The following is a 20,474-nucleotide window of genomic DNA, read 5'->3' on the forward strand; positions in this document are numbered from 1 at the left end:
CTGTCCCCAGTTGTTTAGCCCACCCCCCTGCCTCTTCTACTCTGAATAGCCCCTTCTAGCTTCACCTCTCCTCTTGTTCTGTAAGCCACTGGTTGTAGCTGGCAGGGACAGTCAGTAAAAGAGGCATTTAATCGGGGGGGGGGGCTGGGGGGAGTTGGGGAGACCCATGAGAGAGGGGACACATGCCAGCTCCCCTTAATCTGGCTCTGCTGCAGTGCTGATTACCCTTCTGGGATGTCCCCAGTGGGAGGAGGCGTGAATGTTACAGCTGAGCGGGCAGCATAGCAGCAGCTTGTTCCGATCCGAGGGAGCGGGCCCTGAAGGCAGCCCGGGCCAACAGTAGTTATATATATATATATTACACACAGATAACATACCCCTCACATACACAAATACTTTGAGAAATAGAAACACCAATTTTCCACATTTTATTAAAAATAAAGTGCTGTAATAAAAAACAATGTACATATAGGGAGATCAAAATGGGGCAGCAGACTTTGCTCTACAGGACACAGCTACTCCACAGACTGACAAAAGGGGTTTGGCACAGAAAAGCTGGACATTATTATTTACAACAGATGGGGCATTGTCACGCATGCATTGTGGTAAGGTACAATCAGTCTTCTTGCTACCACAGGTAAGCTTGTGTCTGAGTTCCTAGTCGTCCTCTATATTCCGTGTCGTACCGGTAGGTCCCTGTCAAGCAGAGCTTAGTGGCACCTTCTAGTGCACACTAAACCCTTTTGTCTGGTTCACAGCATTGTAGAACTGATAATTAACATCTATACAACAGGTAGTATATGAACATTTGTGTCAGATACACAAAGTACCTTTAGTTTTAGCTACAGTTCACTTTTGTTGTGTGATGAATTGTTTTACATAAGAGGAAAATGATTTAATACTGTACATTCACTCCAAGATGCCCCGATTGTTCTACAGTAGTTTTTCTCAAACACAAACAAATTTCCCTCCAACAATGCTTTACTTGTACTTGATGCACAGGCACTCCTGGGAAAGAGACCAGAAACATGCACCAATAAGAGGTGACCTGCATTGAGGTCTAGAAGTAATGAAGATAGTGGTATCCCACTTACACAGCTGTACATTGGTGCTTTGTAATAAGTAACTACTTTACAGTCATCTTTGCCTTATCCCTCCCCCTCAAATAAAACAAAAAAACAGACTCACTGAGCATTTTTGCCTGATCATTAGTACAATTTCCTGTTTGTGCATTAACATGGCAGTAGTGTCGATAGCCTGCACCCAGGTATCCTGAGAATTCTTGAACAAATACACGATACATATTTGCAGTGGTAGAACTAAATTTGGTACACCGCAGATTAGGCTGAGCAGTGTTTCTGTATAACAAAGTGCACAATGACGGTGCTAACACTGTGTAGATTCTGTACTTGTAGTAGGCAAAGTCTTCTTTCAGCCATTACACAACCAATATTCCTATTCTCAGAGTGGTAATGCTCAACTTTCCATAACATTCTTCATACTATTACAGGATACAATATGAGACTGATGTAGCAATGAGTGTAGGATGTAGGCTCAATAATATGAAGGCACTGGAAAAGCTCTAGGTGACAGGCAAATGCAGACTAGTATCTGACATACACAGAACAGGGCTTTCTTTTCTGCACTAACCGCTTGTAGAAACAATATACAATGAGTTTAGAAAACATACTGGGGAAATTAATTCATATAACAGAACACATCTTATATACACACACAAACATTCTTTAACAAATGAAGAGAAAAATCCCATTACAAAACTGAAAAAAAAAACAGTCCATGTACAGTATTTACAGCTCCAAAAACCAAAAGCTATGTTGCTGTAATTTATAATTTGACTTATAAATTAAAAAATACACTTGGGTACACCTCTTACACGTTAGGCAGATTATAGCTGGTTGTAGGCATCATAAACACCAATTCCTGGTTTCACATTATTTTAAAGAAAACAACATAGTAAAAAAAAAAAAAAAAAAAAAAAAAAAGAAATATGAATAAAAAAATATGGTTTGAGAAGAAAAATGTTTTTGAATATAAATGATCATCAGCAGTAAATGCAATAGAAGTATCCATGAGACGGTATTCTGGGCAACATGGCAATTATCTGATCAATCCTCTGACAACATTACAGGTTACAGGTTCATTGTACTTCAGTTTGGTGGTTGTGGTGTAGAATATTACCATCTGCAAGTAAGTGAATGAATTAAACCCCAAACACCCTTGTGGCAGTCTAATTGTGCTTGTCTTTAGAAATATGTGTTGCCGACACACCATGTCCATAAGTCTCTGACCAGAAATGGCATGTATAAGTCTTATCCCTGATCTGCAACATCTTCACTTGTACCATAATATGCTTAATATTCTACCCAGTATCGCCAAGAATTTTAGGAACTGGTTTTGTGCTTGCTTTCTCTCTCACTCCATAGCAGAGACTGAAGAGCACCGTTTGTGCAGGGACGCCATCAGTATCCCAAATCTGTAGTCATCATGTGCAAACTACGTAAAAGATGGTCCTTACACACTTTACCAGATGGCAGATGAAGTGGAAAAGTGCTTTCTTTGCAAAAAAGTGTATGCACAATTCCAAACACAATTGTTCTTCTGAGTCTGGACACCATGACGATGGTTGTAACAGATGATGATGTGTTATTTCCAGAATGTACACTTTTATACTTTCTGCACATAGAAGCTATCCATGGCTATAGGTAGCCAGGGTTGACAATCAAATGTTGACCATCTTCATAATCCAAGTTGCATGCACACATACAAAATATTTAAGGAACACAAAGCCATGTTGAGTAGTTTCTTCTGGTCCCTTAGTGGTTTGTAAGTACGGGAATGCTAATCTTATTTCTCCGTGTCTCATACCACAGAATCTCTTATTTCTGACCCCAATCTTACTCTGGGTCTTGGGCAGGCTGGAGATACCTCTACAAGAGTGTCTTTTACATTTAGAGGCCTTTTCTCAGACTCCGATATGAGCTTACTCGCAAATAAAGGATCATGAACAGGAGTGCTGATTATATAGTTGTCATTCAGAGTCTGATAACCTTTATGATCAGCTTGCGAGACCGGAGCACTCGTTCCATTCAAAGGTAAACTTTCTGCGGGTTTTCCATTTTTACGTGGCTTATTGGCTTGCTTGTCGGGATGATCTACTGGCTTCAATATAGACTTCATTCCTTTCCGGTGTCTAAACAAGAAGAACAATACTAGAATGACCACTACCACCCCAAAAAGAGTGGACATTATTACAAATTCATTCCAGTAAGATTTCCCTAGTAGCTTTGCAGAGTGACTCCCAGAAGCGGAAACAAATTTTGAAGAGTTTTCAATCTTGTCAATTGCGCTAACTTGGTGAAAGACCATTTCCGTTTCGGCCCTCTGGGTTGTTGCCTTTATGATACCTTCTGTCTCCACACAATACTTGACCATTAACTTTTTGAAATTCTCTTCTACTGACCAGCATTCATAGCTTCCCAGCCTCTCTGGGCTACTTACTAGGATCAGATCTCCCATTTCCAAAACAAAATAAGAGGAGTCTATGATTCTCCCATTGTGATGCCACTGGCGAGACGCTAGGTTGGATAATAGGTTGCATGGCAAAGTAGTAGCATTGTTTGCTTTCAGCACAATCTTCTTACACTCCGGCACTAATGCGAAGACAAAAACAGATACACTGAATTACTGATCAGTTAATAATTACTTATTATGCAATATTTTCTTGCATTCTATTTATGTTAATGGTATGGTTCCTGTTAAGGTGATTCGATAATAGAGGACATTTTAGAGAGGGGATGTATACAACATACTGAAGGGTCATGCCTGGCGCGCTGGCCATCAACCACACACCCAGCCATCAACCACACACCCAGGTACTAAATGTTTGCAAGCAAAACAAAAAAAATCACTGCTCCCACAAGCCATGTAATAATGCAGCAAGTATAAACTTGTAGTAGCATCAAATACAAATGTATTATATACACAGCTGTGTACTGTGCTATGGCATATGCATTATATATAAGTGCTTGGCTGGTGGACAGCAGCACTAAAAGGATGTTATGTGACTTACCACTTGCTGGGTCTGTGCTGTTAACCTGCTGGCAAAGTTCGGTATTTGCATTTTCTATATCTTGGAGCCACTGTCTGAAACACAGGAACAGAGCAATAAGTCTGCTGTATGTGCCACCTTCCCCAATGCTTGTTAGCAGTTTGAGTAAAGTACACTCACTGGGAGCTTGGGTCGTGCGTGTGGTGGTGGTGGTGGACACTACGACAGCTTTTCCTGTTCCATGCACAGTAGGGATCACGTGACAGGATGCACTCCCCACAGCTGCTGTGCATACTGCAGTTTGAGACAGGAACTTGTGTCACCATGGAGTGCGATGAGGCATAAACTAGACCCTGTAATTGACAACATTAGCAGTCAAATGTATGTCCCTTAACTGCTCCATAGGGGGTGCCTATAGATTAAGCTGGAAAAATCCATTTGATTTGTTAATTAATGACAGAATTGTGAACTGCATTTAGACAAAAAGTAAATAGACCATCTAGCTTTAATATTTTGATGACCAGAGAAAGGATTATATCTTTCAAGCACTATAAATAAAAATCTAAAACAAATTACTTACATTATAAACTCAGTTTGTATTTAAAGTAGCTTTCTTAGTTACTGATAACATTTACAAACATACATGTACATTTTTACTGAGCTTAGCAAATTAAATCTACTTTATATAAGCTTTTGAACAAAGGTGGGGGCTATTTTGTTCCTAGGCATACCAGTATCAGAGTCAGCAGGCTCAGAGACAGGCAATGCAGGAGCAACAAATATTCAGATGTTGGTACCCTATAAAATTTTACTGATTTTTAAACATTTAAAATATAATGGAAAATTATTATTAATAATAATAATAATAATAATAATATTAATATTAATAATAGTGCACAACTCTGCACTGCATTAAACTATCCATTCTACTATAAACTACTTTATACTGACATTACACTATACTACACCAGACTCAGCCAATTAGTGGCTCTCTAGCAGTTGTAAAACTAGTGCTACTATTGCAACAAGAGGCTGACAGAGTATACTGAAACTTGTGGTTCTCCAGTTGTAGACTACACATTTCCCAGACCTGGTGAACTCTACACAATGAACTGCACACTGACAGTCCCAGTGTCTCTCCTATCTCCACTGTTCTGCACCACTGGCCAACTGCAGCATTCGGGAGATGGGGCAGAGCAAAGCTGCGTGCAGTCAGTGTCAACGGACCACAATAAAATGTACCGAATAGCCTTATAAATGTCGAGTTCTGGTATAAGAATATAGGGTTATTGTGTACAGCCACCTGAATGGTTAATATCACAATGCACTCTTACCTTGCTGTGATCAAGAAGCAGCTCCTGGACTGGGTCAGCACTTGGGAACAATTTGATCTCTTCAATAATGTGGACTTTGTTATTTACACGGACAGCCTTGTGCAGCCTCCCATCATCTGCAAGTGAAGACAACATTACTAGCAGCACTATCATCTCTCAGAACCCTGTAATCTGACAGTGTATGTGATACGCATGGGGAACTGATCTCTCTATGAGGCCAGCCTTACTGCACCATCGTGCACATACATCGTTGTAGCAAACCCCAGAAAATATTACAGATATTTATCAATGTAAATCTTCTATACAGAGAAAACTACAATTTAGTGGTAAACATTCTTATTACTATAAAGAGTAGAAGCAGTAAAAATGATCAACTCAATAACATACAAAGCAAAGTTATATATATAAACATATACTAGTATCGACTTTTATTGTCCACAGTGATTTACAGCATACATTGTAGTGTTTTTAATATAGTTTGTTTCACATATTTGCATGAAAAACTTCCTTCAGACAGAGACAGAACCAGTTGTTTTCAGAAACATTTTGATTGAGATTTGGCTGACGTTTTCCCAGCAATGGGATTTTCATGTACTCCGTCACACAAGCCCTATAATAAAGGAATCATTCTCTCACTAACTAGTTCCCTGGAAAGTGTTTAGCACCAGCCTTACACATTGTTCACCCTGGCTCCTTCTTTCCCTTGTTTTATTTCTGCACATTGCTACCTGGGTTTGTGTCATCATGCAAACCCTGGTCCAGCTGGACCCCAACATTTGCCTCTATACTATACACACTTCCTTCCATTACGCATGAGCCACATTATTTCTCCCTTTATTATTTAATACTCATTGTCCCACCACCCACCCATATAAACATCTCACTACTACACACAGAGGCTACCAGTAAGAGTTAGAACGTCAGGCACACTGTCCCTAGCTCCACGCTATCAGAACCTCCTGCTGGCAGCAATGTCATCAGCTAAGGAATTACATTATATGAAAGTGGGAAATTAATGTTGATGAAAGGTTACAGAGATAACAACTAAAGGTCTTTAATACATATTAAACAACACGTGATAATAATTATATACCAATCTGATGATCAGGACTCTTACGCTGCCCATCCACTAGGCGATTAAACCTAGCGATTGAGCGATAACGTCCGTCGTTATCGCTCAATCGCTTGGAAATCGTCCGCAAATCGTGCAGTAAAATGCCCTAAATGACCAGCGATGCACAATCCCGCCGGTCGTTTGCGTCGTCCTCTTTTGCCCGTCAATTAGTCGTTATTGGACATCGTTATCGTTCATGCCGTTTTCAAAGCCAGAACGACCAACGACAAATATTTCAGCCCATTTTTATTAACAACTGCTTTGAAAATCGTTGGTCTATGGTTTCTGGTCGTTTTGTTCTTTCGTTCACAAATCGTTCATGCACATGAACGATAACGATCATCAGGAATTGATGAACGATTTGTGAAGATCTTTAGAAACATCTACCAGTACTGTAACCTATAGGACTTGGAAAGCATGCGGTCTGTACAACTTTATAGTCCATTACCTGTTCCCAAGAACATGACGTCATATGTATTCTTCAGGCCTCTGACTCTCTGCACACTAATCTGCTCATAGCGTATCTGTGTCTGCAGGAGCAATGGTTGGCTCCGCACAGGACTGTCCATCAGGAAATGATCTTTGATAAAGTTTAACACGCGGTCAGGCATTTGGAGTGAGGAATTTATTTTCATGTTCCTTGCTTTGTTGGTAATGCACTTTGGGGAGAAACAAAAAAAACACTTGAATGAAGAGCTTTTTATAACGAACATTCTACATTCAGTTATCAGTTCATAAGTAAATATATTGCAAGCTCGATGTGGCAGCCCCTAATTCACAGTCATAGGTGATCAACATGGGGCTCACCCGGATGCTGTGGAACTACATGTCCTAGAGGCTGGCGGGGTGCTGGGTTTATGTCTATTCTATATAATTAACAGTAATTTTTTGGATAAACATTTCCTACACTTTCTCCACTAGAGGGCAGTATTAACACGTTTGCCCAAGAAAGTGACAAGTATGCTCTGACATTTAGCATTTTTCTTGAATGCGAGGACAGTAAAAAGAACCTGTGTCTGGCCTCACATAATTGCTCTCACGTTAACTGCATCAATGTAAGACTCCATACATGAATTTCTGTATTCTGCTGTAAAGATGTATCAGGCACCATTAGAATACATGACATAAGCCAGTAGGTTTGAATGAATTTCTGCTTGCAGAACAACAATACATTTTGGTACAGTCAAGGTAGTACTCAGCCACTGAAGGATTACATTTTTCCAGGTTAGACAACAGCTTATTTCAGTCAGAGATTCCAGTCAGTTTCAATACTTACAGCTCCAGGTCGCGGCTCTGGAATAGAATGGGTATATGTGCTCCACTGCCGAGTGTCCCGGTTCACTTCCTTGTAAAGGCCATTGAAGGTCTTCTGCACGTCATTCATGGAGAAGACACACACGGCAGAGCTGCCCACACCTCCATTGTTCCTGGAGAGAACATAAGAGAAATGGCCCCCTATAACTCATGTACCAACACTTCCAAAGCACACCTACATTTCACTAATTCAATTTAGGCCAACTAAATTCTAATGATCTCAATTCATCTAATTAAGATGAAGGCTTGTGAAGCCAAGTTGCCATTAAGGAATAAAGAACGGCTGGTGTACATCTCCAGTGAATGATTAAAAGAAAGTGTTTATGGCCAGGACACAGCACCGGTCATTTTACCACCACACATAGGATGAATAAGAATAACCTATGACGTACCACTGGGAAGTAAAGACCCCATAGAAAATGGTATTCTTCCAATGTTCCTCCCCTGGTGTGAGCACAAACATGTCCTTGAGCACATTGAAGGGGAAACCATCTTCTGGGCGAGTACACAGAAGTGTTGCCTTCAGGAATGTGGTCCACTTCTTCTGTAGGACACGTTCCCCACCAAGGTCACCCTGGGAGAGTAAGGAGAATACGGTGTCACAGAGGATACAGAGCGGACATGGAATTAACGGTGTATAAACAAATTCGTGTCTCCCACATAATGTCGATTGATGGTACAAAAAAATAAAATAAAAATAAATCCTTTATATACTTTCACATTCGTACAACACAAATAAACTGAAAAGGAATTTATACCCATTTTACCGGATTTGGCACTAAATGGAAGCAATGGTTAACATTCATGAATTAAGCAAAATTTGTAAAACTCTGTTTCACCTCTTATACAATTTTTGACAGGACATAGAGATTTCTAAGCACTGACAGCAACACCCTGGCCGAGAAAAACTAATTTTCCTCACCTTGCACACTCGGGCAATACGAGAAACCAAAGGGTTGTCATAATAATTTCCTAACTCATTCCCGGTCTCCGTGAAGAAGAAATATATTTTATCGTCATCACCCACAGGGTTCCCTTTGGGAAGACTCTCTTGTATATTAGCCAAGCCAACAAAATCTGGGTCTGCAATGACAATGCATCAGGTCAGAAGTTTAATAGCAGGTCCTCTGCACAGTTAATCACAATCTCAACAAAAATACACATCCCAGGCTGTTTAATGCTCCAGCAATGCTCTTATTTGCATACTAGAATCTACCCATCCTAAAACACTCCTCCTCTGTCTGTTACGTAGAGGAAACTACATCAATTCATTGCAATTATCTTTGAATGTAATAAAAAGTAATGCCTGTTCCTTCTAGACTCTATAAAATGTTCTGGTTTATAAGCTAAGGAATGAATGCTTGTTAATGAAGAATGCACTGCTCCAGCGGAAGTCTTAAATGGTTTCAACATTAAAGTCAAACTTGTGCAACTTGAAGGTTTCATACACTGCAAAGATGGTCCTCTACTGTATGTTAAAAATGTATGTTTTGACTTATCAAAGGAGGAAATCAAAGACCAACCTTGGAGCCAGTTCGAGGATTTTTCAGTCTTCAAAGAAATCTTGCTGTCTTGACTCTTGAAAATGATGGGATCATTTGCTTGGAAGGTGGTGACCGTGCCGCCATACATGTCCCCATCTGGTAGCAAGATAAAATCATTGGATGAGTATTAACAACAAGCAGACATATATAATGTACAGACATTGTTGTACATGTGGCGGTACTCACCAACCATGATCGTGGGAGACTTATATACTGGATCAAAAGGAATTCTATACTTTCCATCTTCCAAAGTTATGTTCCCATTGGAGTCCCTTTCGAAAGTAAAATCATGGATTTTCTAGATTTGAAAGTGAAAAGCCATGTTATTTTTTTCGTGTAAGGAGTGCACACATGAGCAGGCTTACTGTTACTGTACACAAGAAAGCTATAGATAGCAGACCATGACCAAGTACTGCACGATGCTACAGTCCTCTCTGGACCTTTCTTTGTACAGATTTTGCTCTGGTTTTACGTCAAAACTGCACAGCATTTCATTTTCAGCAAAGATAATTGTCTGCCTAGAGCATAGCTTGAAGCACGTCTGCCTTCCGGATTTTGGAATTGCACCCATAAAACCAGTCTGCACCTGGTGGGATTTTAGATCCAGCAGGAAATGGTGGAGATGGTAAAAACTCTGCATATACATTTTTCCATTTTCCCCCCATTATTACTGGGCTGTGTGCACAGACGTTGGTGTCCATGTAATGCTTCCCTCTAGCACAGTGTTGGCTAACCTTGACACTCCAGCTGTTGTGGAACTATATATCCCAGCATGCCCTGCCACAGTTTTAGCATGCCCTAATAGCAAAACTGTAGCAGTGCATGCTGGATTATGTAGGTCCATAACAGCTGGAGTGTCAAGGTTAGCCAACACTGCTCTAGCACAATGCTATGATTGTTTTCACTGCAGAAAACAATGAGGCGGGCAGGCAGAATTTGTTGGTGTGCCTGTTTGCAATGATTACATATTTGCATGGGCACCCGTGGGTACCAGTACATCTGTGTATAGACAATCCTATTTATTGATTTAGTCAGGAGCAGTTGGCATGTGTATAAATATTGGTCTAGTTAATAATCGGAAGGTATGCAGTACACTAGCAGACACATTGTCAGCTGCTGCATAGAAATGTCGGTTAACCCTGTACAAACTGTTTTTCTTGTAATAAGAGTATTAAATGTCTTACGTGTACAGGTGAACAGTAATGTATATATAGGTCTAAAAGGTGTGGCACGAACATGGATTGCAAATTGTGGGTTATATACACACTGAGATGATAATACGATAGAACAGTTAAGTCACTACAATAACACTAGACTAATCATTCTATATACATACAAGTTTCAGCCTATGGCCTACATATATACACTTCTTCATTCACGGAACATTGCAAAATCCTCCAATTGCCCTCAGTGAAAGCTCATCATACACAAAACATTTTAGGAAACTCAATAATACATCCCAGAGGCTTCCAGAGAAAATGATGTTATTGTGAGGAAATAAACTGACTGTGCTACTCATTCATATACAGCTTGCTCATTGCAGGAATCCGCTAATAAAATTAAATTTTCCCCAGCTCAAAAAAATAAAAATAAGTAATGCAAAATAAAAAAAATGCTTTTTCTGCAGTAATCAGAAAGTATAAGACTATGCCTATAATACAAAAATAGGAAGAAAAATGATTCATGGATACTGCTATAAACTATACTTATAATAAAGTTGTAATGGTTGTGTACTCATTGGCACTGTGTATGAACTATGGAGGCAAAAAAAAAATAATGAATTTTTGTCTGTATTCGTTCCAGCAAAACTGTGGGATGAATTTGGATTGCGTTGTCAATATTGTATAGCTTAGGCACCTAGAAAGAAACTGAGGTATGTATTATCTCAAAGTGACATCAGGGAGAGGAACAATAAAGGACCAGACGCTTGACAGACAGCGTGTGCAGTGTGCAGGCTCCTCAAGTCAAAAATGGCTAGATGTATATAAATATATATTTTTGGGACTGTTTATGAACTATGACGACAATTTTTTTTTTTTTTTATTGGAATTTGCACAGGCTCCTCAAGTCCAAAATGACTACATATAATATTGCACACCCCGTACACAAACAGTTATATATGTATGCATATATAAATACATAAAAATATATATATATATCTCAAGATATATTTTGTAGGAAAATACAACTATATATTAAGAACTAATCAGGCAGCTTATCTTGACTCATGGAGTTGCAGTATACATGTCAATCCAGTAGATGGCGTACCAAGACAAATGCTACATATCATAGAGTCGCTGCTCATGTTACTTGCAACCTTTCAGCGTTACTTTAGGTTAAGTGGCTTGCTCACGAGTTAGTAGCCCCAAGCATCTTTTTGTGTTAATAAGTGAAGGAAAAACTGCAAAAATAGTGTTTACAAGATCCATTTTATGATCAATGTCTACAATATAAAATATACATCACAATATTAGATGCCACTACTGTCTTTGTAAAATTAGTTCCGCTGAGCAATAACAGACATACATACGCAAGTGAAGCTGCGGGAAAACGCTTGTATAGAATTATATCCAAGATTACATGATGTTTCAAGAGTATAAGAAAAAAAAAAAAAAAAGACGTAAAAACACTTAGCACAAGACTATAAAGGAAGGAAAACACTGAAAAAAATGCCTTAAAACATGAAGGTAGTTAAATATAGGGTATAAAACAGTCTATCATGTACTTTAGAGAATAGATTTGCTAACAGAGTTAGCCAGGACTATTAAGTTCACCAGGACTATTAATGTGAGCATAAGCTATGATATCAATAACCCAATGAACCAGTGAGAGAGCTCTGCACTATTGATAATGAGAGTACTTACAATAAATGAGCAGTTCGGGCTGAATGCATATGTTCCGCAGGGGTACAGGTGTGTGCTGTTCAGCTGCAGAAGACTCTTAATGTAATTCTGACATTCTCTCTGAAACCATAAACATGATTCAAGTTGTGCCACTTGCTTTCATACTAACATTGGTTATTTAGTTTTTGCGTATAAAATGACGTAAAATACAAATCTAAAGTCTCTAACAGACTCTTCCCTAGTAGATCTTCCTAGTCCTCATATAATACAGTGGTGATACCTTGTAATTAGATATTTCGGATTTGACCCCCACAAAAAAAAAAAAAAAAAGTCAGATTGCTAGTTAGGGACCTTTTGCAATTTTTGATGATCCACTGGTACTTGAGCAAATCTCCCTCCATCCACCGCTCTACCACTTTTACATAGAACCAGATGTGGATCGCCATTACAGGAGATGTACATCCGCTTTCGGTTACATCATAATTATTATGTGTTTATTCATTAACGGCGCAAGTGTATAAAAACAAGAAGACTGGAACAATAAACACTGCATTACTGCAAAAAAAAACAAAAAACAAAAACATTCCCCTATTCCCAAACTCCTCTCCTACCTTCCTTTACACCCAAATCCCTGTCCCACTTTCCCACTCTCCCACCTAAATCCTTCACTTACTCCCAAACACCTCTCCCATCCTTTTACACAAACCTCTGTTCCACCTTTATATTTCCCCTAGTCCCAAACCCTGACCAATCTATCTCGTCCCCTTACTTAGAAACCCTTTTCCCATTTTTCTAATTTCCTTACGCCCATCTTTCACTTTCCCTTAATCCCAAACCCCGGTCCCTTCTTCTCTTGCTACCAAACACTCTCCAATCTTCCTCCTTCCCTTATGGTGGGTACACATTAGAAGATATGTCTCCTGATCCGGCAGGGTCATTCATCGCATTGACAGATCTGCCATACATGCTGCTCAATCTCTCAATGTGATGAAAAACCCCATGCGTTTGGATGCGGCTGGTGAACAACATATCATGCGGTCGTTCACCAGATTGTGTGGCGTGTACGGACCGCATGATATGTAGTCCAACGCATCATGGGACGGCTGGGTACACACGTCATCTAATGTGTAGTCAGCTTTACTCCCAAACCCTACCCCATATTTCTCCTTCCCTTACTCCAGAACCCACTCCCATCTTCCTCCTTCCTTACTCCCAAAACTTCTCCCATCTATACTTACTCCCAAACCCATCTTCTTTTTATTCCTCAAACCACTCTCCCATCTTCGCTACAGTAACTCCTCTCCCACCTTCAGCCTCCCCTTACTCCCTAACACTCCCATTTCCCTTACACCAGGAGGTGATTTAATTGTTGGTAGCTGCCAAACTACTGTCCAACCTTCCTCCTCCAATTACTACCAAAACTTTCTCCCACCTACCTCATTCCCTTACTCCTGAATCCCTCCTCTCCCATCTTCCCTTTCCCAAACCTCCTTCCCTTACTCCCAAGCCACTCTCTTATTTCACTCTTTGCCTTATTCTCAAACCCCACTCCCATCTTCCCCCTTCCTTTTCTCCTGAATCCCTATCCTATCTTCTAACCCATCTCCCATCCTTGTCCTTCCTTTTCTACTGAACCCCTCTCCCATCTTCCTCCTTCTCTTACTCCCAAACCTCCTTCCCACCTCTCTCCTTCCCTTACTTACAAACGTCTGTTATTTTCCTCCTACCCATACTCCAAAAACCTTCTCCCATCTTCCTCCTTCCCTTATTCCAAACCCCTCTTCCTCCTTCCATTTCTTCTGAACCCACTCCCATCCTCTCTTACTCTCAATCCCCTTCCTACCTTGTTCATTCCTTTACTCCCAAACCCCTCTTCTAATATAAACCCCCACTCCAAAACCCTAACCTATATATGTATTCACTTCTCACACACCCCTGTCCGGTTTCTAATTATTTGTTTATTTAATCAAGTGGTGAACAAGAGTTTTGGAGAGTTATTAAAGTTTATTTTAAATTTGTGCTTATAATTTGCTTCTTACTTTTAAGACCCCGGTCCATTTTACTGTGTCCACTAGAGTGGGAGAGTTGCCCACTCTAGGGCTGCCAATCTTGTTAATTACCCCAGCTCTAACAGATCAGTACAAAGCTGATTGGCACAGCAGCACCCAAGCCCAACCATGCAACCTAGTATATAGCAAGAAATAGGAAGCAGCGTCACTGCAACTCCCTGTAGGCCTTTTCTTGGACTCCGTTATAATAGGAATCACACTGGACAGCAGCAGAGGCTTTGTAAGTGTGCAATGCAGAGAAGCAAGTGAGATATATTTAAACATTATAACATACCTGATCATTTTTTCCTTTGAAAACACAATTCTTCTTAACCTGAGGCTCTGTTTCCCACTTCAGCTGGAAAAAGAGTAAATAATCACAGCATTACTATGAGTCAAGCCACAGGACATCTTTGTCACTCTTATACAAAAAAAAAAGAAGCAGATTAAAGAATACCTACACTTGAGATTGGTTTAAAGTTTGTGCTGTTCAGTGAAAACAGGGCTTCTCGCGCCCCCACATACAACTTGCTCCCATCTTTACTCAGCAGTAGAGCGGTGTAGTTACTAACTCCGTCTGCATTAAACCTCCTTACCGTCCTCTCTGGAGAACCTGTACATGAGACAAAAGACATGTCAAACTAAATAGATTTGTCCAGGAACAAGCACACACACTGGGCATGTACACAGAATGGCATGACCGTAGAAAAATTGGTTAGCGATGTATTCCATATCAAACATTCTATATATAATGTTTGTGTGTATAAACACATACACATAAATGTCTTGACTGACTGACTCATCAACACACAGCCTAAACCCCTGGTTTAGTATGTCTTCCACTAAGCAGGGATTTTCTAAATTCGACTCCTAATGGATGAAAAGGGCTAAATATTTCCTCCCCCTGTTCAATCTCCTGACTGACTGGCACATTAACGCCCTGCCCAAACAAACCCCTTGACCTGGAAACATGAAATTTGGGGAGTATAGTTTTTCCGTGATGTAAGCACCCACTAAGCAGGGATTTTTGAAATTCAACCCCTTAAGTGGGTAAAAGTTTCCTCTCAGCTAGGTGATAGGGTGACACAGTAACATGTCCCAAGTGCTGTAGTACTGTAAGTTCATTGTCTTGGTTGAGTGGTGGCTTTAGAGGCGGGGCTGCAGCGCAGTCCACTATTCAAGTAGGGGAGCTTACATTAACTGCCAGTGATGTTTGGCAGCAGTTAGGGTGACAGTTGGTGTGGCTCCCCTATTTAAATATTGGACTGTGCTGCAGCCCCACCATAGGCACAAAATAAACTAAGCATGTAAGTTTAGCATGTAAGGTATAAAGGAAATGAAACTGGGTACACCAGCTAGTTTTACATATATACATGAGAACTTTAACCTAAGTCCATATCAGTCCAATATTACATGCAGATCGAAGTTATTTTACCATGTAACCATTGCTGCTATTTCTGTTGTCAGGCTGTAGGTAAAACCAAGCACATACTGTAAGTTGACCTGGTAGTAGAGCTTTTCCTATGGGAACTGTGCGAGCAGCATGATGACCCATACTTATTTTAATACTTCTGAATAGCCAGCGTGACGCTCGTGTCCTAGCTCTATCTAGGAGTAAGAGAGACTTCCATTGTTGTCCACACTTGCAGGCAGAATGGTGAGGAGGTGCGTTATACCACCGGCTGAAGCTCAGTATTATGCATGAAAAGGATCTAATCTGTTCCTTAAAGTAGGGCTATGAAAAAGCAGAAGGAATATGTGGACAGGGCCGCAACTAGGCTGGCGCTGCCGGGAGAAGATGCAGAAAGCTGCATCTTCTCCCTTGAAAACCCCTGGCAATGAGCATTAACCCCCTAGTAATGGGCATAAACCCCCCTGGCAACGAGCATGAAACCCCATGGCAAGAAGCATAAACCCCATGGCAACGAACATGCAACCCCTGGCAATGAGCATGTAACCAGTGGCAACAAGCATAAACCCCATGGCAACGAACATAAACCCCATGGCAACAAGCATGGAACCCCCTGGCAACAAGCATGAAACCCCATGACAACAAGCATGTAACCCCTGACAACGAACAGGTAATGTTAAAGTAATTAGAAGCCTTACTGTGGGGTATAAAATGGTGTCGGGCAAATATGTAAGTGGCACTTTGGTAATAGGTATTACAGTGTGTGGCATAATGTGTAATGGGCATTATGGTGTGTGGAATAATGTAAGTCACTATACCAGGGACGTCTGAGTAGTGCACTGCCTTATGGAGGAGCAAGGACAAAATCCAGGTACAGGAAGGGAGGAGGCGCAAAATTGCTGCCTTGCACCGGGTAACAGATATCCTAGTTTCGGCCCTGATGTGGATTTATACAACGAGTGGAAATATTTTCTTTAAAGAAAGAGTCAGCAAGGGGAAAATTAATATTCCGCAAGAGGAAAAGTACATGAATAATTAGCAAGGGAGTGCTCTGCATGTTGGAAGAAAACAAGCAGTCTCCATTCCACCTCCTATACAGACACCGCATGAGTAAATTGATCCCTAGGAAGTATGCAAGACTAAAAGGTAAATGACAAACAGTGCCCATTGACTAGCTTTCCAGTTCATTAATATCCATGAGGTGATCACTATTCCCCTGTGCACCTTTTTATTTCCTATGGCCAGGCACAAAAGCACATATTGCCTGCGCTGGCGGATAGAGATCTTTGGCACAGAAACAGGATATCAATATGTTCAGCAGCAGGACGCCTGCTTCCTCCAAATCATAAGGGGCACAGATCTTCTGGAACATTTCGTTTTTTCTTCCCTTTGTAGTATATTATTAGAACTACAATATCTACACATATTTTATCTCATCATATAGGAATTCTAGGTAATTGGTTTCTATGACAAGGTTGGCCCTGGCGTGTATTATTTATTTATTAACATTTATAGGAGTGCCAACATATTCCATTTCGCTTTACAAATGTCACCAAACAAGTAAAAGTAAAACAAAACAAAAAACAATGAGAATGGGGAATACAAAAAGAGGTAAGACACCTGCTTGTGGTAGAGAATTTTGACTGTAAGCTCCACTGTAAAAGGGACAAATATTAAACCGATTGTAACATCATGCATAACATGTTGACACTATATAGCTAATAAAGGATATTAATCAGGGCCGCAACTAGGGGGGGCTAGAGGTGCACGTGCACCGGGAGGGGATTGCGGGGGGGTGAAAAAGCAGACTCTGCCATCTGAAAATGGCCGCCGCCGAAGAGGAGACTAATGCTAGAGGTCCTTACTGGACCTCTAGTGTGTCTCTTTCTTGGCGGCGGCCATTTTTGGATGGCCGTTTTCAGCAGATTCCATGCGGACTAGCCGTCCGCATGGACTCTGCTGAAAACGGCCATCAAAAAATGGCCGCCGCCAAGGAAGAGACAGATGCTAGAGGTCCTACTGGACCTCTAGTGTCTGTTAGCAGAGCGCAATGCACACAGCGTTCCTGGAAGTGCCGGGAACGCTGGCGCTGCATGGAGAGGATGTTGAGAGCTGCATCTTCTCCCTTCAAACCCCCCTGGCAACGAGCATAAACCCCCCTGGCTGAGCATAAACCCCCATGGCAACGAGCATGGAACCCCATGGCAACGAGCATAGAACCCCTGACAAAAAGCATGAAACCCCCTGGCAATGAGCATAAATCCCCTGACAACAAGCATGAAACCCCCTGGCAATGAGCATGTAACCCCTGGCAACGAGCATGAAACCCCATGGCAACGAGCAGGTAATTTTAAAGTAATTAGAAGCATTACTGTGGGGCATAAAATTGTGTCGGGCAAATATGTAAGTGGTACTTTGGTAATAGGCATTACAGTGGCATAATGTGTAATGGGCATTATGGTGTATGGAATAATGTAAGTCACTATACCAGGGACGTCTGAGTAATGCACTGCCTTATGGAGGAGCAAGGACAAAATCCAGGTACGGGAAGGGAGGGGGGCGCAAAATTGCTGCCTTGCACCGGGTGACAGATATCCTAGTTTCGGCCTTGTATTAAAGTTATAATTAATGACCACACGTACAGAAGTATAGGCATGCTCAATGAATACTGCTGTATATTACTAATGAACTTATAAATCTGTGTGTCTAAAGAGAATGCATCTGCCTACTTGTAACCTGCTGCCATTCCCGATACCCAAAGTACTAAAAATAAGACTTCTAGAAAAGTTTTCTTGATACAATGCTAGTCTTATTTCTTATCTGTTATTTATATATCTTCATATTAAATAAGCTGAATTGTATGCAATCGTCCACCCAGTGCAAATAAAGCTGGTGCAATCGTTAGCATTACTGCCTCACATCACTGAGGTCTTGGGTTCGATTCCCACCACAGCCCTAACTGTGTGGAGTTTGTATATTCTCCCTGTGTTTGCGTGGATTTCCTCTGGGTACTTAGGTCTCCTCCCACAATCCAAATATATGCTGGTAGGTTAGTTGGCTTTTGACAAAAATGATCCCTAGTTTGTATGCATTGGTAGGAAATATAGGGGGTGATTCAATTCTCACTTGTTCAATTACTTCCCACAATGACCACTATTGCCTGTGATAATTCCCGTGGTTACCCGCATTAAGCTGCAGCTCCCAGGCTAAGTGCAGAATGTGATGCAACTGTCAGGTTGTGGCTAGCCCCTAAGCCCTACTTAACATGGATATCTGCTCACACCTCAGCAGGCTGAGCAGAAATCTGCGATAATTGCAGCCTCAGGGCTAGTTGCGGGAAGTAATTGAATAGCACTTACCCTGGGAGCTAAGGCCCTCATTCAGAGCCGTACGCTCTGAGCAGAGCGCACGCTCTGCATGAGGGCCGGGCTCCTTTTTCATGGAGCGTCCTCCTGGACGCTCGTATAGCTGTGGGTCACCACCCACAGGCTATACGAGCGTGCATTTTGATGGCCGCGATGGTCGTGACCATCGCGACCATCGAAATTGCGAGCCGGAGCCTGCGGTTGAGGTTTTCAACAACAAGCTCCGGAGTGATTTTGGCTCTATCAGAGCCAAAATCACTCCCACTGACATCACTAGTGATGTCAGTGGGCCGGCTTCTGACGGGAGGCGTTCCCGTGGGAACGCCCCCGTCAGGGAGGCACGCCCCCGGCACGCCCACCAAAGGGGGCGTGCTGTCAATCAACATTGACAGCACGCCCCCTTTGATCGGACACAACGAGCGAAGGAAAGTCCTTCGCTCGTCGTGTCTGGCGCATGCGCACGACGGAGCTCCCTCCGTCGTGCGCATGCTCAGTGCAGACCATCGACCCACTTGCGAGCGTACAGCCGCTCGCGAGTGGGTCTGAATCAGGCCCTAAATTCCCAAGTAAGAGCTGAATAGCCTCTAGAGATTGTGCGAGTAAGTTCCACTGGAGCAGGGGCCGATGTGAATGGCCAAATGTTCCCTGTAAAGCACTGCGGACTGTGGAGCTCATTCAGACCCGGAAGCTAAGCTGCTCTCTCACGCAGCTAAAAGGGGCCGGTTATGCAAATGCCGCGAGCGCACTGTCTGTCTATGTCTTAGAGAGCGACGGCAGAGCGAGCGAATGCCGGGGTATAAAGCCGCCCACCTTTCTTTCTTAGCACATGTCATCTCCAGGAAGTGTGTGATTAATTGGTAACATCGAGAGCCATCGGAGCTGCACGCAGCGCTTGAGGTAGACCCTAGCCCACCTCAAACACTGCGATCAGTGCTGGCTAAAATACCACCAAGTGACGTGTACAAGTACACTTCCTTGCTAATTATGCACACCCCTAAAATGCCGTTTAGACGCCCAGACACGCCTGCGTTCACACATCCACTCCCCCGTTCACAAGCACCTTCCCCTGTTACCACCCACAAACGGCACTGTCACTCAAAGTAGCGTCCAGTCTGTGTCCTACGAGCGCACAATTCCTGACCGCAATGAGTGACTCGCGCAAGCGCATATTGCCGCATGCGCAAACATGCGATTATCGGCCATAGCGTGCGTTCGCAGCTTAACGTCCAGGTCTGAATCAGGCCCTGTATGGAGCTATATAAATAATAATAAACTACAGCTAGTGCTCAATCTGCTAGTTCGGTTTCTGTAAAAACTGCAACATTGCTTTAAAATCTTTACACAACTTCAGATTTGGAACAATAACAATTAAATTACAAATATCTGAAGTGCATTCATTGCATGGAAATGTATATATAATGGGCCATCAATA

The 20,474-nt window shown here is 41.8% G+C and overlaps 1 protein-coding gene across 2 annotated transcripts in view; it reads right to left on the reverse strand.

Moving 5' to 3' along the window:
* Positions 1 to 408: 408 nt before the first annotated feature.
* SEMA4B (semaphorin 4B) overlaps positions 409 to 20,474 on the reverse strand; it is a 273,822-nt gene continuing 253,756 nt past the window's right edge. For both annotated transcript variants that reach the window (XM_088472934.1, XM_088472935.1), the window contains 13 exons: positions 14,728 to 14,879; positions 14,562 to 14,624; positions 12,240 to 12,338; positions 9,562 to 9,673; positions 9,355 to 9,471; positions 8,754 to 8,914; positions 8,224 to 8,405; positions 7,794 to 7,944; positions 6,966 to 7,176; positions 5,404 to 5,519; positions 4,250 to 4,422; positions 4,091 to 4,164; positions 409 to 3,671 (listed from right to left, as the gene is read on the reverse strand). In XM_088472934.1, the coding sequence (XP_088329060.1) occupies positions 2,881 to 3,671; positions 4,091 to 4,164; positions 4,250 to 4,422; positions 5,404 to 5,519; positions 6,966 to 7,176; positions 7,794 to 7,944; positions 8,224 to 8,405; positions 8,754 to 8,914; positions 9,355 to 9,471; positions 9,562 to 9,673; positions 12,240 to 12,338; positions 14,562 to 14,624; positions 14,728 to 14,879 (2,402 nt within the window). In that variant the 3' untranslated portion in view covers positions 409 to 2,880. The remainder of the gene's footprint in view (positions 3,672 to 4,090; positions 4,165 to 4,249; positions 4,423 to 5,403; positions 5,520 to 6,965; positions 7,177 to 7,793; positions 7,945 to 8,223; positions 8,406 to 8,753; positions 8,915 to 9,354; positions 9,472 to 9,561; positions 9,674 to 12,239; positions 12,339 to 14,561; positions 14,625 to 14,727; positions 14,880 to 20,474) is intronic.

This window comes from Taudactylus pleione, unplaced genomic scaffold, assembly GCF_031769625.1.
Source record: "Taudactylus pleione unplaced genomic scaffold, aTauple2 ptg000129l, whole genome shotgun sequence".
Classification (NCBI taxonomy): Eukaryota; Metazoa; Chordata; class Amphibia; order Anura; family Myobatrachidae; genus Taudactylus; species Taudactylus pleione.